This window comes from Brachyhypopomus gauderio, chromosome 13 (assembly GCF_052324685.1).
Source record: "Brachyhypopomus gauderio isolate BG-103 chromosome 13, BGAUD_0.2, whole genome shotgun sequence".
In the NCBI taxonomy this organism is placed as follows: domain Eukaryota; kingdom Metazoa; phylum Chordata; class Actinopteri; order Gymnotiformes; family Hypopomidae; genus Brachyhypopomus; species Brachyhypopomus gauderio.
In genome coordinates this window covers 22782813-22804636 of record NC_135223.1, presented here as the reverse complement: position 1 = coordinate 22804636, position 21824 = coordinate 22782813, and the positions used below count along the sequence as shown (strand labels likewise).

General features: G+C 34.9%; 1 protein-coding gene and 1 long non-coding RNA gene across 2 annotated transcripts; both read right to left on the bottom strand.

The window, feature by feature from the left end:
• Positions 1 to 794: 794 nt before the first annotated feature.
• On the bottom strand, positions 795 to 7002 carry LOC143473606 (uncharacterized). Its single transcript, XM_076970673.1, has 7 exons — positions 6855 to 7002; positions 5132 to 5428; positions 4777 to 5049; positions 2694 to 2921; positions 2391 to 2537; positions 1793 to 1833; positions 795 to 1650 (listed from the first exon to the last, which is right to left on the bottom strand). The coding sequence occupies exons 1-7, from the start codon at positions 6922 to 6924 to the stop codon at positions 1531 to 1533; spliced, it is 1176 nt and encodes a 391-aa protein (XP_076826788.1). The 5' UTR covers positions 6925 to 7002; the 3' UTR covers positions 795 to 1530.
• Positions 7003 to 15876: 8874 nt separating this feature from the next.
• Positions 15877 to 18633, bottom strand: LOC143474276 (uncharacterized). The gene is made up of 3 exons (XR_013120720.1): positions 18485 to 18633; positions 16762 to 17058; positions 15877 to 16679 (listed from the first exon to the last, which is right to left on the bottom strand). It is a non-coding gene; the product is annotated as an uncharacterized LOC143474276 (long non-coding RNA).
• Between the last annotated feature and the right edge of the window lie 3191 nt (positions 18634 to 21824).

Genomic DNA, 21824 nt, shown 5'->3' with positions numbered 1-21824 from the left:
CAATTGAGAATGTGTGGTGTTGTGTCAAAGATATATGCTGTCAAACATGGCTGAAGTTTTTTTTCCATACCTCATGACTAATGCATGGTGAGAGCAGCAAAACCACAGAATGCAAAGCGGTTTCAGTGTCTCGAGTGACTTCAAATAGATCTAAATCACTCATTGGTTCACAAACATCTGAAAAGCAGTAAATGATGTGGATTGGAAAGTACCTGAATCACAATTACCTGATATATATATATATATATATATATATATATATATATATATATATATATATATATATATATATATATATATATATATATATACCTGATTATACACACACACACACACACACACACACATATATATATATAAACATACATGTTATATTCTATATATATTCTATATCTGTACCTATTAGGCTGCAAAAATATTTTTTTCCTTTTGCATATTAGTTGTATTTTACATCTTTTTTACATATTCTTTCTTTGATTATCTAGTTTTGACCAAAGAACCAGGTATGTCAAAGATACATCTGTACATGTAAAAATAGAATGTAATTGTATCAAAATAACTAGATAAATATAGTCAAACATAGCTAAGGCCCTAAGTAACTGAGCAATTTGTTTAGTGATGTCACAAACAACAAGTTATTTTTAAGATTATATGTGCCTAACAAGAGATTGTTTAGTTATGTTACAAAGACAAAGTTCTCTTTTAAGATTAAATGTTAAATGTAGGAAACTTCAAGGACAAAATATTTACTCATTTGATATGTTGCAAAATTCTGGAAAAAACTAAAACTGATGCAGTCTTGAAATGTGCTTCAGAGATGTGTTCATTTAAAATACAACAGTCAAGAAAAATATGGAACCTATTATGAAAAAATTACATCACTGTGTTTTAAGACATGCTGGTATTACGTAACTGCTATCAAAATGTAGATTGAGAACATGACATGATACAATAGAGACGGGAAGATACTGACATATCTGGGGTGGCTTTACAAAACACACAAAGAGTTGCTGATACTGTAGCTAGAGGAAAATTGTTGCGTACAGTAACTGCACAGTAACTGTGATGTTCACAAAAGGTCAAAGCACACATAAAATTACATCAAATGCAATGTCTCCCTCACTTTGTTTAGCTACTTCTGTTCAAAAAGTTACAGCCAGCTAGCTGTATAAATAGCAAAACGTAAAGGTCAGCAGCTTCTTCAGTTCAGAATAAAATTTAAATCTGTTATACAATACAATGCAAGTATTACATTTCCTGATGTGGCAAGATCATGTCAAACAATGCAAATGCAAATTCTGAAAGTTTTCCCCTTCTAGAGGTGTCAAGTATCAAGAGTCAAGTAGAGGTGTAAAGCATTGCACTCGTCAATTCTCATTTTACAGGGCAATTGGATTTAGCATTTTTGCTTATTTTCCCTGAAATTAGAATTGCTTTTTGGTTGCAAAATATTTCATGAGTACCAATGCACAATAAACACATAACATTTATATCAATCATGTTTTCTTAAAATACAATACAGAAATGGTCTCATGGATCCTGTGCTTTAACTTGACTATACACACATTCATTTTCAGGTGTTATGACATTCTGATGTTGATATCGTCGAACTTCCAGAGTAGAATAAACCAAATGAGACTGATTTTCACCCTTTACAGATAGGAATAAGCAAAATAATAAAAGGAGTCTTAGAGTTAATGGTAACAGACATTATCAGAGCTGTTATAATCTTATATTTGGATGCAGAAAATGATTCAAAAGCAATATTATACAGACTGTTTAACATAATTACCTCTGAAGACCTGGCTGCTTGATGTATACCAGAGTTTTTGTCTGCAAAATAATACAAAACAACAATTATGCATACACATACAAACCAACATACAGTGATGTCAGTAACGCGTTACTTAGTAACGCATTACTCTAATCTTACCACTTTTTTCGGTAACGAGTAATATAACGCGCTACTATTTTCAGTCCAGTAATCAGATTAAAGTTACTTATCCAAATAACTGTGCGTTACTATTTTTATTTTCCCTAGTAAAAATATATATATTTGCTTTCTTCTTGGCTCGCGTTATCAATAAAGTTTCCCTCCTCGGGATTTTTGGATTAAGCAGTTTCTGCCTCGGTTACCGAACCTGCTTCAATACATTGTTACTCTTAAAAATGCACTTCCAATAAAGTGAGTATTGGAAAAATTTATTTTGCTGCTGAATGTAACTACTAAAGTAACTTGTAATCTAACGTAGTTACTTTTAAAATCAAGTAATCAGTAACGTAACTAAGGTACTTTTAAAAAGAGTAATCAGTAATCGGATTACATTTTCAAGGTAACTTAGCCATCACTGCCAACATACATGGTTTGAATAATATCATGTTCCTCTCACCTGCATTTGCTCTTTGTTGTAAAACCCATAAACATATGATAACTATAATGATGAGGATGAAAAATACAGCTGAAGCCATGCTTATGAATATAGCTTTTTGTGAATGGGTGCTGTATGCATCATCCACTGTAATGCCTGCAGTGATATCTGAAATTCAATTAAATACAGGTCAATAAATAAATCTCATTCATCTTGACCAAAATCCATTAGATTACAAAGGAGATGAGACATGTCAGTTAACGTCCAACATTAGGTGATTTAATTAAAAAGCATTAACCAATCCTAATTACCAAGAGTAGTTACCTGATTGTATTGTAACATGGGCCTTCTCAAAACTAGATCTGTTAGTCTCCATATTGTTACGATGCAAGTTGCAGTTCACAGAGTGCTTTGAATTGTTTACAGTCCCAGTAACTGAAATGTTCCATTTATTCGTCACATAAATTACTGGGCTTCCCTTTGCTGCATCAATGTCCATGTCACAGTGAACAGTACAAATCTGGGGTGAATCACTCAGCTCCATATCTGTGACTGTGAAAAGCATCAAACAACTGTACCTCTCACAGAGACACCATGAAGACATATTAACTTATATTTTTATTGATTCTGACTGCAAATTGTAGCTATGTAAAAACACCAAAATACAGTAAAAATATATTAATTGTATGAACTTGTTTTTTTCTATAATTCAGAGCAGCAAGAATTGATTTGATACATGTTTTTTCTGTTTAGTTCTTATTGCCAGTGAGGCACTTTGTAACATTAATACCATTGTTGAGAGCTCCACATATTTCAACTTAATATGTCATCTAATAACATCTAATACATTTGTAGCGATACAATCGAAGACATGCTTCACTGAGTAATCCATAGCTAGCGATTTTGAAATTGTTAGCTAAGTGGCTAGTCAGCTAATATTAGCTCTCAGTTAGCTTTCTGTTTAGCTCATATCAACATTACAGTTGATAAATGTTATGGTTTGTGATGTTCATGCACAAATGTATTGAAATATGTAATGGATTTCTGTAGTATACCTGTAGTCCTACTTGCTATTTAGCTAATTTAGCTAGTTAGCTGAAATACTATTGAGGAAATATACTATCACTTTAAAGCATAAATGTAAGTGACATAAGTGGTAAACTGTTAGTTTCCTGTCAATTGTTCTTGTGTGTTTGTATTTGTAACTGGCAGCAGTACCATGCAAGTAATGCAAGTAAAGATATAACTGTTCATAAAATCTTCAGTCTAGTTTTGTTTAATCTTATTTGTTGTTAAGTGACTAACTGATGATGTTACAACAGCTCTCAATATGAATAAACACAGATGGACTTTCAGCGTAAAAAAGTATTATTGTGAGTGTTAAGTTAATTTAAAAAAACCTTACCCTTAAAAAAAACACAAGTTACATGGACCTAGCACTTAATTTTGACTTTATTAGTATATAGTATAACCTAAGCCTATTCCACATAAATACATAAATATAATGCGTTGATTGTTTTTTTTTTCAAGTTGTGATTTTAGTACTTGAGATATAGTGTTTACACAGAAAGACATAAAATGGAGTTCAGATATAAACATTAAAAAGCTAATAATTGTAAATACTTTAATTAATTATCTATGCTGATTAGACTACTGGATCCAATCACAAAACTTAACAATGTTAAGTTGAGACTCAGAATATCCAGTTATACCAGAAACAGAAATTCTCTTTAAGTGTTTTGCTATAACTGATGGCAGAATAATTTTGCACATAAAATGTGATTTTTGTCTTATATTAAAGTTATGTCAACAAATTCTACAATTAGTTTCCCTAAAATACTATTTTAGCAACTGTGTTAAGTATTTTTGAAAGCACTGACTTAAGTTTGATCTACATTTGCAGAAATATTGTAAATTGACAATAAAATTTACATTTATTACATTTAGGACCTGACATTACATAGTTTCACATTATATACTGATGTATTTGAAAGAATAAAGTTTTAAAAGCTGTATTATGACATTCAATACACCTGAGCATCTGTAGGATGAAACTAGGGCTTGGTCCTAAATAAGGATGCAACTTGTTGACTGTTGGCAAACAGTAAATTAAGACTCTAAAGCATTTGTGTAAAAACCTTTATGCAAAATCGAATGCAATTAAAATGTGGAACATGTTCAGTTTCAAATGATGAAAATTGAAATAAAAACAACATAGATATGCTACATAAAAGTATATTTAATAATTCCAAAAAAAATTCCATCCTTATTTGCATAATAATTTGATTGCCTCTAACCAGAATACGTAAGTCTTAATATTCTAAACAAAATTCATTATTTCTTCATTTAATACTGAGTGAATTCATAAATGATATTTGGCAGTGTATAAGGTGATAATGATGCTTACCTGTAAGTACACACAGAAACACGGAGCAAACTCTGTGCTGTTGCCCAGTGGATGTCTCTCTCCAGCAGGTATACTCACCTGCAGCAGATGGCTGAACATCCAACATGAATAAGAAACTTGCGTTTGTCAGTTCACGTTTTACAGGAGTGACAGTGCTTTGACCATGTGCTTTAAATTTCCAGTTTAACTTCAGACCCATATCATGGAGACAACTAAAGCTAAAACTATGACCTTTAATGATGAATTGTCTTCTTGCTGATGGACAAAATGTGTCTGAAAATGAAGAAAAGGTCAGTGCTCTCTAAAGCACAATTTTCATCTTATAGAACACATTTTAGGGTTGATTTCTACTTACCATATTGAGTTATCAAGGATATTTGTTTAATGTAAGTATATTGCTTTCTGCAAACTTCACAATAATATGTCCCTTCATTGAGATGTGAGAAGTTATTGATTTGTAAAGTAAAGTTTCTGAGAATATTTGTCCCAGATTGTTTAATCAGTTCATTGTAATAGATTTTGTTTGTAACTATCTTAACAAGAGATTCAATCTTATCTTCTCTTTTGTACATCCATCTGACATCTAGGTTACCAGCATAACCCTCACAAGGTATCGTTATTGTGCTTCCAAAAGGCACATGTTTGACAGAGCCTACAGACAACAAAGACAAAGAAAAAGTGTACCATGTCAATACCTTTTCAAATAAGACAATATTATAAAAATGTATATTCTGATTGAGATTCCTTTTTTGAGGTTTTAAAAATTAAAGTCAATGTTGAAGTTATAATAAACATTGCTAGTACAAATTAACAGTCAATAAAAGGAAGCTATAATAAAAGTCTTAGCCTGATATTCAAACACATAATTAAGAATTCTTGTAATAAAATTTGTTCAAATCTGAACTTGCCTGCTATCAGTACTGGAAAGTAATTTCAGTGATTGGAGCTGATGCAGTTTGCAAACCATGATTAGAAAATTGAAATAATTAAGAGAAGTATACTACATAAATAAATCAAAACATCTGCAGAATAAAACATTGGTATGGTAAATGATAAAATCAAATTCTAATAATAATGTTCTGATAAAGTATCACTTAAGAACTTTAATCAATAATTGAAGACTTTATTCTCTGTAGTATTTCTAATCTAACCTTGTCAAATGCTTTAGTTAAAATATTGTGGAAATCTGGAAATATAGGGTTTTAATTTTTGTTTATTTACTGCCAACATTCTAAAGATGTATTTGCAAAACTGATATCATGCTCACAGAAATTAATCCACTGAGATTGTTTGAGTCTAATGAAATCTAAGTCTAGATCTATAGTTTAAATCTAGACTTACTGGTTTTATTTGGTTCTGAATTAAAGTCTAACTCAGACTTTCCAGTGGGTTAAATTCTCTGTAAAAATATTTTAAAATATATAGTATTAAATAGCATAAAGTATGGCAAAGAAGTTGAACATTTGAATTATAATGTAAAAGTACTGATATCAGACTTACAAAATCATAATTATGAAGTTTAATAATGATAAAATTTAGGGGTGAAACACTTGTCTTACATGTATGTACATTATGAGGTACAGTTTGATCAATTCATATTGAAATTACACCAAATAAAAGAATATCAACTTTCTCATCTTTAGAAATTAGAAAAAAAAATTATTTGCATAGTTTTAATTTTAGCATCTTCACTTGAATTGCTGATCTTGCAAAGTCTGTAGTTCAACATTATTCATCTGAATTTGGTCAGAATGAATTGAACATTTGAGCTTCAGTAACAAAGCAAATTTAAAATAAGGGAAAGATTTACTTTATCATTCTTGACAAGTGACTCTCAAATCACTTGAAATATAATAATTAGCTATAATTATGGAAATTGTGCATAGAAAAATATATTCATATTAAGCAGTATGATGCAGATATAAACACTGTGTTTAATAAACACATTTGTTTATGTTTTTCATTAGCTTTATCCCATGTTAACTGCAATTAAACATGACCTGTCAGCACTTATGGTGAGATTTGAAATAGAATTAAAGATGGGATCTCAGCGATGGGTTATATGAAGTGTTTCTTACCTGTCACTGAGTCAGCTGAATACATTTTGATAGTAGGTAAGAAAAATATAAAATAGAGGATTTTTCTCATATTTAAAGCAGTCTGTTTAACATGCAAACACAAAGCACTAATACCACACAATAGCTGAGGATCTGAATGCTTCCTGAGATGTATTTCACAGAAGGTCAGTGCTGTGCAAAAATAAAAAATGGTTTCCACTCCAACCACCCGGGTGTGACTGTTTATATCGTGTCAGACGCGAAAACCACAGAATGAGATGGTGCTAATGTTTACAACTGCATTCACTCTTTGTGTGGCTTAACTAATTGCAAGGGTAGTAGAGGAAAAGGTAAAGAGGAAAATACCCAGTGCTGAAGAAAGTATTTGCAATAATGCACAAATTCTGCTTACTGATTTTTTCAGCATAGCCTGCATCAGCAAATAATGATGTTGAATTATGTGTGTATGTATGCCTGTTGCTGCATTATATAAATGTATGTGAAAGAATATGACTAAAAATTGTGCTGAGCAATCATCAGCGTCAAAGCTAACGAGTTGTTAAATTCATTACCATAAACATCAACATAGTATACACTGACATTAGTTCCACTTAGATGAAGATCTTGCTATATAGTTGACCAAATTATTAGATTTACATTCATCTGATATCATGGTCTGGTAGTTAGGGAACCGGTCTTGTGACCAGAGGGTCATGGGTTTCATTCCCAGCTAGGCCCAGCTGCTTAACCCCAGCCACTCCCCTGGGTGCTGGGTGTAGGGTTGCCCACTGCCCTGGGCACATGTGCACCACAGCCCCCTAGTGATCACTTGTGTGTGTGTGTTCTCACTGCACAGATGGGTAAATGCAGAAGACAAATTCCAATTGGGGTGTAAATCACAATTGGCAACTTAACATGAAAAAGATACGAGAAGTTCTAAATAATTTTGTTGTTTAACAACCTCCTGAAATTCCAACAAATTAAACATTTACCTAAACATTTAAACTCATGTCTGGTAATGTAACAAAAACGTTAGCTCAAGTAGAGATTTATAAATTTGAGTTTATTACCCATTCAGATGATTACTTTTAACATTTGTCTAATCTAAAAGTTAAAAATGACACTACGATCATATTAATATGCAATACCAAATGCATGCAACCAAATTCTAAAGTTAACAATGTTTATTTCCTTGGATTTTAATACGGCTAATTCTTTCAAAAATACAACTAATTTTACAGTTTGGGCTAAAATCTGGCAACCATTACAAAATCATTGACAGTCAAAGAACAATACTTATTTAAAATTGTGTTATTTGATTCAATACAAGGGATTTTACTTATTCTTTTGTCCCCAGTGTACACAGTGGAGCTAAGATTTGTTATATTTGGTGCTGAAATATATTTCACATAAAATAAATTTTAGACTATAAAATCACCTTTTTGCAGTCTCATGTAATAGCTAGATTAGAGCTAGCTAAATTTTGGTTTATTACAAAAACAATATCATTGTATATATTTCCTGTGATGGGCAGGGTGAGCAACTAAAAAGGAAGAGATCACGCCAAGTCTCAGGGGAAAAGGATGGTTTAATAGAAAGTGCGCAATCCAAAAACCTGTGCAATAGTCCAAATTAAGGATATAATGACCAGCGGTCAACTGGTACAAAGACAAGACATATATAGGCAAACAAACGACCCTCAGGTGAGACGGATCACGGGCTCCGCCCACCTGAGGGACGCACACGACGTCACAAAACAACAACAACAGCCGCTGTGGATGGAGGCGACCGGTAGGGGGCCGCCTCACCATGACATTTCCTCTATATTTAACTGAAACAAAATTTGATGAACATGTCAAATTGGATAAACATGCTATGGGTTCTAGTAAACATTTAAACATTATGAATTACTAACTAAAGCTCTTTAAACACTGAAAACTAATCTGAGTTCATTGATTCAAATTTATTATTCAAGATCCATCATTATAAACTTAGACCCACCTTATCATTTGTCTTCCTTTGTAAAGGAATGACTGGACATTTGTTTATGCACATCCCTTTTCCCCAGGTCCACGTTTACCTCATTATTTAATATATTTTATTCAATTATTTGGTTGCCACAGATGTTACAGAAACAGAACGTGACTGAGTGCATCTGTTTTTAATGTTCACAAACACCACAGAACATCAGTTTCCTTTGGGGGTGAGATGGAACAAAGGTAAAAAATTATTTCCTCAGCCCACTGTACACCATAACTGGTTCTGAGTCAATTTTTATGTAACACGTTTAGAGTAAAATGAAAGCACGACCACTTTTGCACTGGCAGTCAAGCCTTGCAACACACTCCTAGCACTCATGACTCGGTTTTAGCATTTTAACTGTGAGTCATTTCACGTTTGACACAGACATGGCTGTGGGGTTTTTACATGAATATATCATCACCTTGAAATTAAAACTATGGTTGGTAAACATCTGAAAACTAAGCTAGACAAAAAGTCAGGGATGTTATAAGTCAGGGGGCTGTAGTGCACATGTGCCCAGAGCGGTGGCAGCCCTACACCCAGCACCCAGGGGAGCAGCTGGGGTTAAGTGTCTTGCTCATTAAGTCATGGTGGGGAGGCCGGCCCGCCACCAGAGTGGCGGGTGTAGATTGTTGACGTGGGGGGGGGTGTCGAGTGTAGATTGTTGGAGGGGGGGACAAAAAATAAGTATTATATCGTGATCTATCGATCGCCAGTAGTTGGCGAATTAGTAACTCGTGTGAGCGTGTGAAGACAGTCAAATGCGTGTTTTCCACTACGCCAGTATGTAGCAGTGTAGCAGTGTGTCGCCCTCAGAGCTGATGAGGTAACCGGGCCACGACACAGACCGTTTGTGCCGGTGAGCATGCAGACCGACTGGGGAGCCGCATGAAACCAGGCAAAGAGCCACAGGTTGGCCACTCCTGGAGTATAGGAAAGGTTAATACACATTATTTTGGTTAGAATTCTAACAAATCCTGGAATTTGCTTATAGGCTACGTCTGTTTTATTGTTACGTCTCTATACTGGGAGACATACTATTCCATTTAGAGTCATGGTTATACATTATCTTTGCTGTAGTGCACAGGTTTTCAACGTGGTCCATGGCCCCTTGATGGTCCGCGGCAGGCATGCCAGTGGTCCGTCACATGCTATTGAAAATACTTTCTGAAATTGTTTTCATTTTGTTTAAAAATCTATTTTAAATTAAAATGTAATAGAATTTACTTGCAGAAATTTAATAGGCCAACTTGTAGCCATTCATTGTGAAAATCTGAAACGCTATTAACTGCATGATGATGAATGGAGAGATTTAATTAAATATTGGGAACATTTCAGCTAATGCTAAATAATTCAAAGTAGTTGAATTTGTTGACACAATGTGGTATATGCGATGTAATTACTTCAAAAGAAAATAGGCTACTAGACTAATAATACACATAAACGCAAATGTTGTAATGCCATGCTTAAAACCAGCTCGAGTGAAAGTAGTTAAGAAGTATTAGTGAGTTACTGTCACGTAGGGCTACGCCTCCCTCTTTTAGCTGTCACTCCAGTGTCTCCGTTCCCCGTGTCTGTGCTATTCCTTGCCAGTTTATCCCGCCCTGCTTGTCTGTTGCCCTGGTTTCCGTCTGTCTGCCACGCCTTGTTATCATCGTCCTCAGCTGTGTCTTGTTAGTTCCATGTTCTTATAGTTCCTGTGTTTCCCCAGTCTGGTATCGGTGGTTTTGTGTCTCTGATCCGTTTATGTTTGTGCTCTTTGTATCGTGTTCATTCGTGCCCTTGTGAGTTTTGTATTCCGTCATTCGGTGAGTCTGCTCTGTATGTTCCTGCCATTCTGTTTCCCTGCCCGTTTTGTTTAATATGCCTGTGTGCTTGTTCGGACATGTTCGGACTCCCTCACTGATCTGACCTCCGCCTTTCTATTCGACCCTGATTTTGGAATTCCCTTCATTAAATCTCTCTCTCCTCAGCGTTTGTGTCCACCTCCTCACTCCACAGTGCGTGCTGCATTACAGTTACGAATGGGTACGAATATTCCTTAAAAATGACTATAAGAACGACGTAAGAGACCAATAATTCTGAATGTTGTATTATACACCCATTTATTGATATGTACTACAAAATGTACATATCAAAATGTACAAAAAGTTTACCAGCCAAATTATTAGATATGTGTATTCTATATCTATACCAATTAGGCTGCAAAAATCTTTTTTCCATTAGCATTAATCCTGAGTTGTTTTCAAAATTTTCCTTTGATTTAAACATATGAAAAATCCAAGGACAGACCATTTACACATTAGATTTATTGCAAAACTCTGGAAAATAAAGTCAAACTGATGCAGTCTTGAAATATGCTTGTCAAGTTTTTATGAGGCAATTTCATTTAGAATTTCTGCTCATCCTCCCTGAAATTAGTTTCTGTCTACACCAATGGTACAACAAGAATTGCTTTTTGGTTGCAAAACATTTTATGAATACAGACTCAAACCACAAATAATAATTAACATTTTTAACAATAATGTTTTCTAAAATACAGAAATTGTCACGTTGAGGACCCCGGCCCCTCCCTTTTGGGCGTGTGTTTACATTGTCTGCGTCTCCTAGTCTTCGTCTGTGGATCTCCGTGGGTGCGGTTGTGTCTTGTGCTGATTCGTCTCACCTGTGGCTCGTCTCGTCATCACGTGGGGTTAATATGGTTTGTCTACTTAATGTGTGTTCGTGCAGTGTCCTGTGCTCGTCGTTGTTTGAGTCATACGTGTTGTGAGTGTTATTGAATGTTTTACATGCGCCGTCTGTGCGATCTTTACACGTGAATTAAAGTGACATCTGCTGCAACAGAGGACTCGTGTCTCGTCCTTCACGCCGTGCCCACCGTCACAGAAATGGTCTCATGATTTCTGTGCTTTAAATTGATTGTACACACATTCATTTTCAGGTGTTATGACATTTTGATGTTGATATCTTATAAATTCCTGAGTAGAATAAATCAGCTGAGACTCATTTTCACCCATCACAGACAGGAACAATCAAAAGTAAAAAAAAAAAGAAGGTATCTTAGTGTTAAAGGTAAAGAATGTTTTCAGAGCTGTGATCATTTTATATTTAGATACAGAAAATTGGATTTGCATTTAAAAGCAATATTATACAGGCTATATAATATAACATAATTACCTCTGAACACCTGGTTATTTATGGTTTAAATAATATCATGTTCCTCTCACCTGCATTTGCTCTTTGTTGTAAAACCCATAAACATATGATAACTATAATGATGAGGATGAAAAATACAGCTGAAGCCATGCTTATGAATATAGCTTTTTGTGAATGGGTGCTGTATGGATCATCCACTGTAATGCCTGCAGTGATATCTGAAATTCAATTAAATACAGGTCAATAAATAAATCTCATTCATCTTGACCAAAATCCATTAGATTACAAAGGAGATGAGACATGTCAGTTAACGGCCAACATTAGGTGATTTAATTAAAAAGCATTAACCAATCCTAATTACCAAGAGTAGTTACCTGATTGTATTGTAACATGGGCCTTCTCAAAACTAGATCTGTTAGTCTCCATATTGTTACGATGCAAGTTGCAGTTCACAGAGTGCTTTGAATTGTTTACAGTCCCAGTAACTGAGATTTTCCATTGATTCATCACATAAATTACTGGGCTTCCCTTTGCTGCATCAATGTCCAAGTCACAGTGAACAGTACAAATCTGGGGTGAATCACTCAGCTCCATATCTGTGACTGTGAAAAGCATCAAACAACTGTACCTCTCACAGAGACACCGTGAAGACATATTGACTTATATTTTTATTGATTCTGACTGCAAATTGTAGCTATGTAAAAACACCAAAATACAGTAAAAATATATTAATTGTATGAACTTGTTTTTTTTCTATAATTCAGAGCAGCAAGAATTGATTTGATACATGTTTTTTCTGTTTAGTTCTTATTGCCAGTGAGGCACTTTGTAACATTAATACCATTGTTGAGAGCTCCACATATTTCAACTTAATATGTCATCTAATAACATCTAATACATTTGTAGTGATACAATCGAAGACATGCTTCACTGAGTAATCCATAGCTAGCGATTTTGAAATTGTTAGCTAAGTAGCTAGTCAGCTAATATTAGCTCTCAGTTAGCTTTCTGTTTAGCTCATATCAACATTACAGTTGATAAATGTTATGGTTTGTGGTGTTCATGCACAAATGTATTGAAATATGTAATGGATTTCTGTAGTATACCTGTAGTCCTGCTTGCTATTTAGCTAATTTAGCTAGTTAGCTGAAATACTATTGAGGAAATATACTATCACTTTAAAGCAGGGGTTCTTAACCTGGGGGTCGCGACGTCCAAGGGGGTCGCGAATGTGACACAAAATAAGGTGTTTTCTGAGTTAAATGTGCGACGAATCAGGTTCGGAGCTAAATTTTGTTGTTCTTTACTCAGCCTGGACAAGCGGAGCCACAACGTGCATGCGCGAACCTGAATCAAGACTCAGAATGAGGCAGGTTGATTCAGTAAAGTTTATTGAAAACTGCCTCATTGTGGCTCCGCTCGTCCAGGCTGGATTAACATGGAGCGTTTTGTAGAACGTCGAACTGAAAGTGGGGATGCAAAATGCCCACTTTCAGGAACTTCAGAACAGAAAAAAACGAAGAAAGTGAGAAAATATGAAAAGTACTTAGAATATGGATTTACGCAGACAAGCGAAGGAGAGGATGCACGACCGCAGTGTGTTCAGGGTTGCCAACTTTTCAAGATCGCTTGGAGTGAGATTTGAACCTGGAGGGGGTGGCGAGTGTAAATTGTTACCGGGCGGGTGTACAATGGACACAAATTAAGTGTTATATCGCGATCGATCGATCACCGGTGATTGGTGCCAAAGCGAACTAGTAACTCATTGAATCATAGATATGGATCAGAGGTAAATAAACTAGTTTTTTTTTCGGCGTGAGAGCGTGTGAAAATAGTCAAATTCGTGTGTCTCAGGCTCAATGCGTGAGAGTTGGCAACCCTGGTGTCTTGTTTGTGGCGAAGTGCTAGCCAAGGAAAGTCTCAGGCCCTCCAAGTTGCTACGCCATTTGCAGACGAAGCATTCGAGTTTGCAATCAAAAGCTGTGGAGTGTTTAGAACGTAAACGGGGGGGGGGGGGGGGGGGGGGGGGGTGGGGTCGCGAAATTTACCGGAGCCTAAAAGGGGGTCGCACAGCGAAAAAGGTTAAGAACCCCTGCTTTAAAGCATAAATGTAAGTGACATAAGTGGTATATATAAAACTGTTAGCTTCCTGTCAATTGTTCTTGTGTGTTTGTATTTGTAACTGGCAGCAGTACCATGCAAGTAATGCAAGTAAAGATATAACTGTTCATAAAATCTTCAGTCTAGTTTTGTTTAATCTTATTTGTTGTTAAGTGACTAACTGATGATTCAGATTCAGATTCAGATTCAGAAATACTTTATTAATCCCCTGGGGGAAATTGCAATTGTTACGGCTGCTCCTCTTAATAAAAGTACACTATATAAAAAATGCCAAAAATATTTACATAATTAAATAACAAATCAAACAGAGTTTAGGAGAAGAAATAGAAATAAATAAAAATAAATAAAATAACGTGTCAATAGAATAAAAAATAAAGTGTCAGTAGAAATAAAAATAAAGTGTGAAGTGTCAGATGCAATTGTTGTTGTTATTGAAGAGGGTATTGCACATTTGAAACGTAATAATAATATTGTATGATCTTGTAATAATAATAGTATTGCACATTTGAAGGTAATACTAGTAGTAAACATTACACAGATGAATATTGAGCATTATGCTTTTAAAGAGGAGTTGTATAGTTTAATGGCCACAGGTAAAAATGATCTTCTGTGGCGCTCTGTAGTGCATTTTGGATTTATGAGTCTCTCACTGAAAGTACTCCTGTGTCTCATTACAGTGTTGTAGAGTGGGTGGGATACATTGTTCATAATACCCCTCAGCTTAGACAGAGTCCTCCTTTCTGACACTGCCGTCAGCGAGTCCAGCTCCTCACCCACAACATCACCGGCCTTACGAATCAGTTTATTAAGTCTGTTGGCATCTGCCACCTTCAGCTTACTCCCCCAACATGCCACAGCATACAGGATAGCACTCGCCACAACAGACTCATAGAAGATCTTCAGCATGGTCCGGCAGATGTTGAAAGACCTCAGACGCCTCAAAAAATAGAGGCGACTTTGGCCCTTCCTGTAGAGGACATCAGTGTTCATACCCCAGTCCAGTTTATGGTCAATGTGAACACCTAGATATTTGTAGTGTTCAACCATGTCAACACTGACCCCCCTGATGGACATAGGGGTCACCGGTGCCTTGTCCCTCCTCAGGTCCACAACCAGTTCTTTAGTCTTTGTTAAATTAAGCTGCAGATGGTTCATCTCGCACCATTCAACAAAGTCATTCTCCTCACTGTTACAACAGCTCTCAATATGAATAAACACAGATGGACTTTCAGCGTAAAAAAGTATTATTGTGAGTGTTAAGTTAATTTAAAAAAACCTTACCCTTAAAAAAAACACAAGTTACATGGACCTAGCACTTAATTTTGACTTTATTAGTATATAGTATAACCTAAGCCTATTCCACATAAATACATAAATATAATGCGTTGATTGTTTTTTTTTTCAAGTTGTGATTTTAGTACTTGAGATATAGTGTTTACACAGAAAGACATAAAATGGAGTTCAGATATAAACATTAAAAAGCTAATAATTGTAAATATTTTAATTAATTATCTATGCTGATTAGACTACTGGATCCAATCACAAAACTTAACAATGTTAAGTTGAGACTCAGAATATCCAGTTATACCAGAAACAGAAATTCTCTTTAAGTGTTTTGCTATAACTGATATATTAGAATAATTTTGCACATAAAATGTGATTTTTGTCTTAGATTAAAGTTATGTCAACAAATTCTACAATTAGATTCCCTAAAATACTATTTTAGCAACTGTGTTAAGTATTTTTGAAAGCACTGACTTAAGTTTGATCTACATTTGCAGAAATATTGTAAATTGACAATAAAATTTACATTTATTACATTTAGGACCTGACATTACATAGTTTCACATTATATACTGATGTATTTGAAAGAATAAAGTTTTAAAAGCTGTATTATGACATTCAATACACCTGAGCATCTGTAGGATGAAACTAGGGCTTGGTCCTAAATAAGGATGCAACTTGTTGACTGTTGGCAAAGACTCTAAAGCATTTGTGTAAAAACCTTTATGCAAAATCGAATGCAATTAAAATGTGGAACATGTTCAGTTTCAAATGATGAAAATTGAAATAAAAACAACATAGATATGCTACATAAAAGTATATTTAATAATTCCAAAAAAAATTCCATCCTTATTTGCATAATAATTTGATTGCCTCTAACCAGAATACGTAAGTCTTAATATTCTAAACAAAATTCATTATTTCTTCATTTAATACTGAGTGAATTCATAAATGATATTTGGCAGTGTATAAGGTGATAATGATGCTTACCTGTAAGTACACACAGAAACACGGAGCAAACTCTGTGCTGTTGCCCAGTGGATGTCTCTCTCCAGCAGGTATACTCACCTGCAGCAGATGGCTGAACATCCAACATGAATAAGAAACTTGCGTTTGTCAGTTCACGTTTTACAGGAGTGACAGTGCTTTGACCATGTGCTTTAAATTTCCAGTTTAACTTCAGACCCATATCATGGAGACAACTAAAGCTAAAACTATGACCTTTAATGATGAATTGTCTTCTTGCTGATGGACAAAATGTGTCTGAAAATGAAGAAAAGGTCAGTGCTCTCTAAAGCACAATTTTCATCTTATAGAACACATTTTAGGGTTGATTTCTACTTACCATATTGAGTTATCAAGGATATTTGTTTAATGTAAGTATATTGCTTTCTGCAAACTTCACAATAATATGTCCCTTCATTGAGATGTGAGAAGTTATTGATTTGTAAAGTAAAGTTTCTGAGAATATTTGTCCCAGATTGTTTAATCAGTTCATTGTAATAGATTTTGTTTGTAACTATCTTAACAAGAGATTCAATCTTATCTTCTCTTTTGTACATCCATCTGACATCTAGGTTACCAGCATAACCCTCACAAGGTATCGTTATTGTGCTTCCAAAAGGCACATGTTTGACAGAGCCTACAGACAACAAAGACAAAGAAAAAGTGTACCATGTCAATACCTTTTCAAATAAGACAATATTATAAAAATGTATATTCTGATTGAGATTCCTTTTTTGAGGTTTTAAAAATTAAAGTCAATGTTGAAGTTATAATAAACATTGCTAGTACAAATTAACAGTCAATAAAAGGAAGCTATAATAAAAGTCTTAGCCTGATATTCAAACACATAATTAAGAATTCTTGTAATAAAATTTGTTCAAATCTGAACTTGCCTGCTATCAGTACTGGAAAGTAATTTCAGTGATTGGAGCTGATGCAGTTTGCAAACCATGATTAGAAAATTGAAATAATTAAGAGAAGTATACTACATAAATAAATCAAAACATCTGCAGAATAAAACATTGGTATGGTAAATGATAAAATCAAATTCTAATAATAATGTTCTGATAAAGTATCACTTAAGAACTTTAATCAATAATTGAAGACTTTATTCTCTGTAGTATTTCTAATCTAACCTTGTCAAATGCTTTAGTTAAAATATTGTGGAAATCTGGAAATATAGGGTTTTAATTTTTGTTTATTTACTGCCAACATTCTAAAGATGTATTTGCAAAACTGATATCATGCTCACAGAAATTAATCCACTGAGATTGTTTGAGTCTAATGAAATCTAAGTCTAGATCTATAGTTTAAATCTAGACTTACTGGTTTTATTTGGTTCTGAATTAAAGTCTAACTCAGACTTTCCAGTGGGTTAAATTCTCTGTAAAAATATTTTAAAATATATAGTATTAAATAGCATAAAGTATGGCAAAGAAGTTGAACATTTGAATTATAATGTAAAAGTACTGATATCAGACTTACAAAATCATAATTATGAAGTTTAATAATGATAAAATTTAGGGGTGAAACACTTGTCTTACATGTATGTACATTATGAGGTACAGTTTGATCAATTCATATTGAAATTACACCAAATAAAAGAATATCAACTTTCTCATCTTTAGAAATTAGAAAAAAAAATTATTTGCATAGTTTTAATTTTAGCATCTTCACTTGAATTGCTGATCTTGCAAAGTCTGTAGTTCAACATTATTCATCTGAATTTGGTCAGAATGAATTGAACATTTGAGCTTCAGTAACAAAGCAAATTTAAAATAAGGGAAAGATTTACTTTATCATTCTTGACAAGTGACTCTCAAATCACTTGAAATATAATAATTAGCTATAATTATGGAAATTGTGCATAGAAAAATATATTCATATTAAGCAGTATGATGCAGATATAAACACTGTGTTTAATAAACACATTTGTTTATGTTTTTCATTAGCTTTATCCCATGTTAACTGCAATTAAACATGACCTGTCAGCACTTATGGTGAGATTTGAAATAGAATTAAAGATGGGATCTCAGCGATGGGTTATATGAAGTGTTTCTTACCTGTCACTGAGTCAGCTGAATACATTTTGATAGTAGGTAAGAAAAATATAAAATAGAGGATTTTTCTCATATTTAAAGCAGTCTGTTTAACATGCAAACACAAAGCACTAATACCACACAATAGCTGAGGATCTGAATGCTTCCTGAGATGTATTTCACAGAAGGTCAGTGCTGTGCAAAAATAAAAAATGGTTTCCACTCCAACCACTCGGGTGTGACTGTTTATATCGTGTCAGACGCGAAAACCACAGAATGAGATGGTGCTAATGTTTACAACTGCATTCACTCTTTGTGTGGCTTAACTAATTGCAAGGGTAGTAGAGGAAAAGGTAAAGAGGAAAATACCAAGTGCTGAAGAAAGTATTTGCAATAATGCACAAATTCTGCTTACTGATTTTTTCAGCATAGCCTGCATCAGCAAATAATGATGTTGAATTATGTGTGTATGTATGCCTGTTGCTGCATTATATAAATGTATGTGAAAGAATATGACTAAAAATTGTGCTGAGCAATCATCAGCGTCAAAGCTAACGAGTTGTTAAATTCATTACCATAAACATCAACATAGTATACACTGACATTAGTTCCACTTAGATGAAGATCTTGCTATATAGTTGACCAAATTATTAGATTTACATTCATCTGATATCATGGTCTGGTAGTTAGGGAACCGGTCTTGTGACCAGAGGGTCATGGGTTTCATTCCCAGCTAGGCCCAGCTGCTTAACCCCAGCCACTCCCCTGGGTGCTGGGTGTAGGGTTGCCCACTGCCCTGGGCACATGTGCACCACAGCCCCCTAGTGATCACTTGTGTGTGTGTGTTCTCACTGCACAGATGGGAAAATGCAGAAGACAAATTCCAATTGGGGTGTAAATCACAATTGGCAACTTAACATGAAAAAGATATGAGAAGTTCTGAATCATTTTGTTGTTTAACTTATTGTAATATGACTGAACTGCTGAAATTCCAACAGATTAAACATTTACCTAAACATGTAAACTCATGTCTGGTAATGTAACAAAAAAGTTAGCTCAAGTAGGCTAGAGATTTATCAATTTGAGTACAGTTTATTTCAAGTTTATTTAAAAAATACAACTAATTTTACAGTTTGGTCCAAAATATGGCCACCATTACAAAATCATTGACAGTCAAAGGACAGTACTAATTTAAAATTGTGTTCTTTGATTCAATACAAGGTATTGTACTAGTTCTTTTGTGTGTATATATTCCACATCTTTGAATTATGTACCTGTGTAGCGACTACTACTCCTCACGGCAAATTCCCTAATGGACAGGCACTTGGTCACTCAAGGTGTCTTAGCCAGAGACCGTATATATAACAGAGACCGTATATATACGATCACTGGTCTTAGCCCTTTAAGTGACATTGGGGGAGCGGTGCCTGCGCACGCCAGGGAGGGGGAATGAGGGGGGAGAGCGAAGAGTGCTATTGTTCAGTTGCGTTGTGAATAAAGTTTCCCTCCGCGGGGTATTTTGGATTAAGCAGTTTCTGCCTCGGTTACCGAACCCGCTTCACCTGTGTACACAGTGGAACTAAGATTTGTGATATTTGGTGCTGAAATATATTTCACATAGAATAATCTGTAGACTATAAAAGCACCTTTTTGCAGTCTCATGTAATATCTTCCAGTAGCTTAGAGCTAGCTAGATTTTGGTTTATTACATAAACAATATCATTGTATATTTCCTCTATATTTAGCTGAAACAAAATTTGATGAACATGTCAAATTGGATAAACATGCTATGAGTTCTAGTAAACATTTAAACATTATGAATTACTAACTAAAGCTCTTTAAACACTGAAAACTAATCTGAGTTCATTGATTAAAATGTGTTATTCAAGATCCATCGCTATAAACTTAGACCCACCTTATCATTTGTCTTCCTTTGTAAAGGAATGATTGGACATTTGGTTATGCACATCCCTTTTCCCCAGGTCCACGTTTACTTCATTATTTAATATATTTTATTCAATTATTTGGTTGCCACAGATGTTACAGAAACAGAACGTGACTGAGTGCATCTGTTTTTAATGTTCACAAACACCAGAGAACATCAGTTTCCTTTGGGGGTGAGATGGAACAAAGGTAAAAAATTATTTCCTCAGCCCACTGTACACCATAACTGGTTCTATGAGTCAATTTTTATGTAACACGTTTAGAGTAAAATGAAAGCTCGACCACTTTTGCACTGGCAGTCAAGCCTTGCAACACACTCTTAGCACACATGACTCGGTTTTAGCATTTTAACTGTGAGTCATTTCACGTTTGACACAGACACTGCTGTGGGTTTTTTACATAAATATATCATCACCTTGAAATTAACACTGTGGTTGGTAAACATCTGAAAGCTAAGCTAGACAAAAATCAGGGATGTTATAAGTCAGGGGGCTGTGGTGCACATGTGCCCAGAGCGGTGGCCAGTCCTACACCCAGCACCCAGGGGAGCAGCTGGGGTTAAGTGTCTTGCTCATTAAGTCATGGTGGGGAGGCAAGCCCGCCACCAGAGGGCGCGTGCACCCACACACACAGCGCATGCCCCCGAACACCAAACCACTCCCCAGGTCCCAATCACCACAGTATTAGCACCTTGTCATATTACGTTTGCACCATTTTAAAGCTCACAAGTCGCGCAGTCCAGTGCTGTACATTATCTCAAGATATTGTCTCGCATCGCTGGACCTGCTCTCTCCTACTGCCGTCGAACCTACGGACTTGGTCTCCATTTGAGCTCTGTTTCGCTGCTTCGCAGCCCATACTGCTTATTGGTTACTTCTTTGTTTTAAAGTATGGATAATAAAGAGTGTGACATGCAGCCTTCGCCTCCTGCCGCCTCAATCCCAGCATCACAGTTAACAAGTAGCTCTTTCTTATGGAACCCTACTTCATAGTAATTCAGGCAGAAATATGAATATACACTTTATTTACAGTCCTCTAAACACAGAATCACTGATTTTCTGCCTGTGTATGTTAGGATCACTGACTTGAGTGACCTTTTCACTTTCTTTTGAAAATTCCAACGATCAAATAATTATAATTATTACTATATAGTAGTAGTATAACAGCAATCTAGATGTTTGTATAATTATAGGGACAATAAATGATTTTAATGATATAAGCAGACATGCCTCAACTTATAAAGTTAAGTTGTTCACACTTTGTTTTCCTAACTAGCTAATATTAGTATATAAGTATGAGTATAGGAAAGGTTAAAACACATTATTTTGGTTAGAATTCTAACAAATCCTGGAATTTGCTCATACGTCTGTTTTATTGTTACGTCTCTATACTGGGAGACGTACTATTCCTTTTAGAGTCA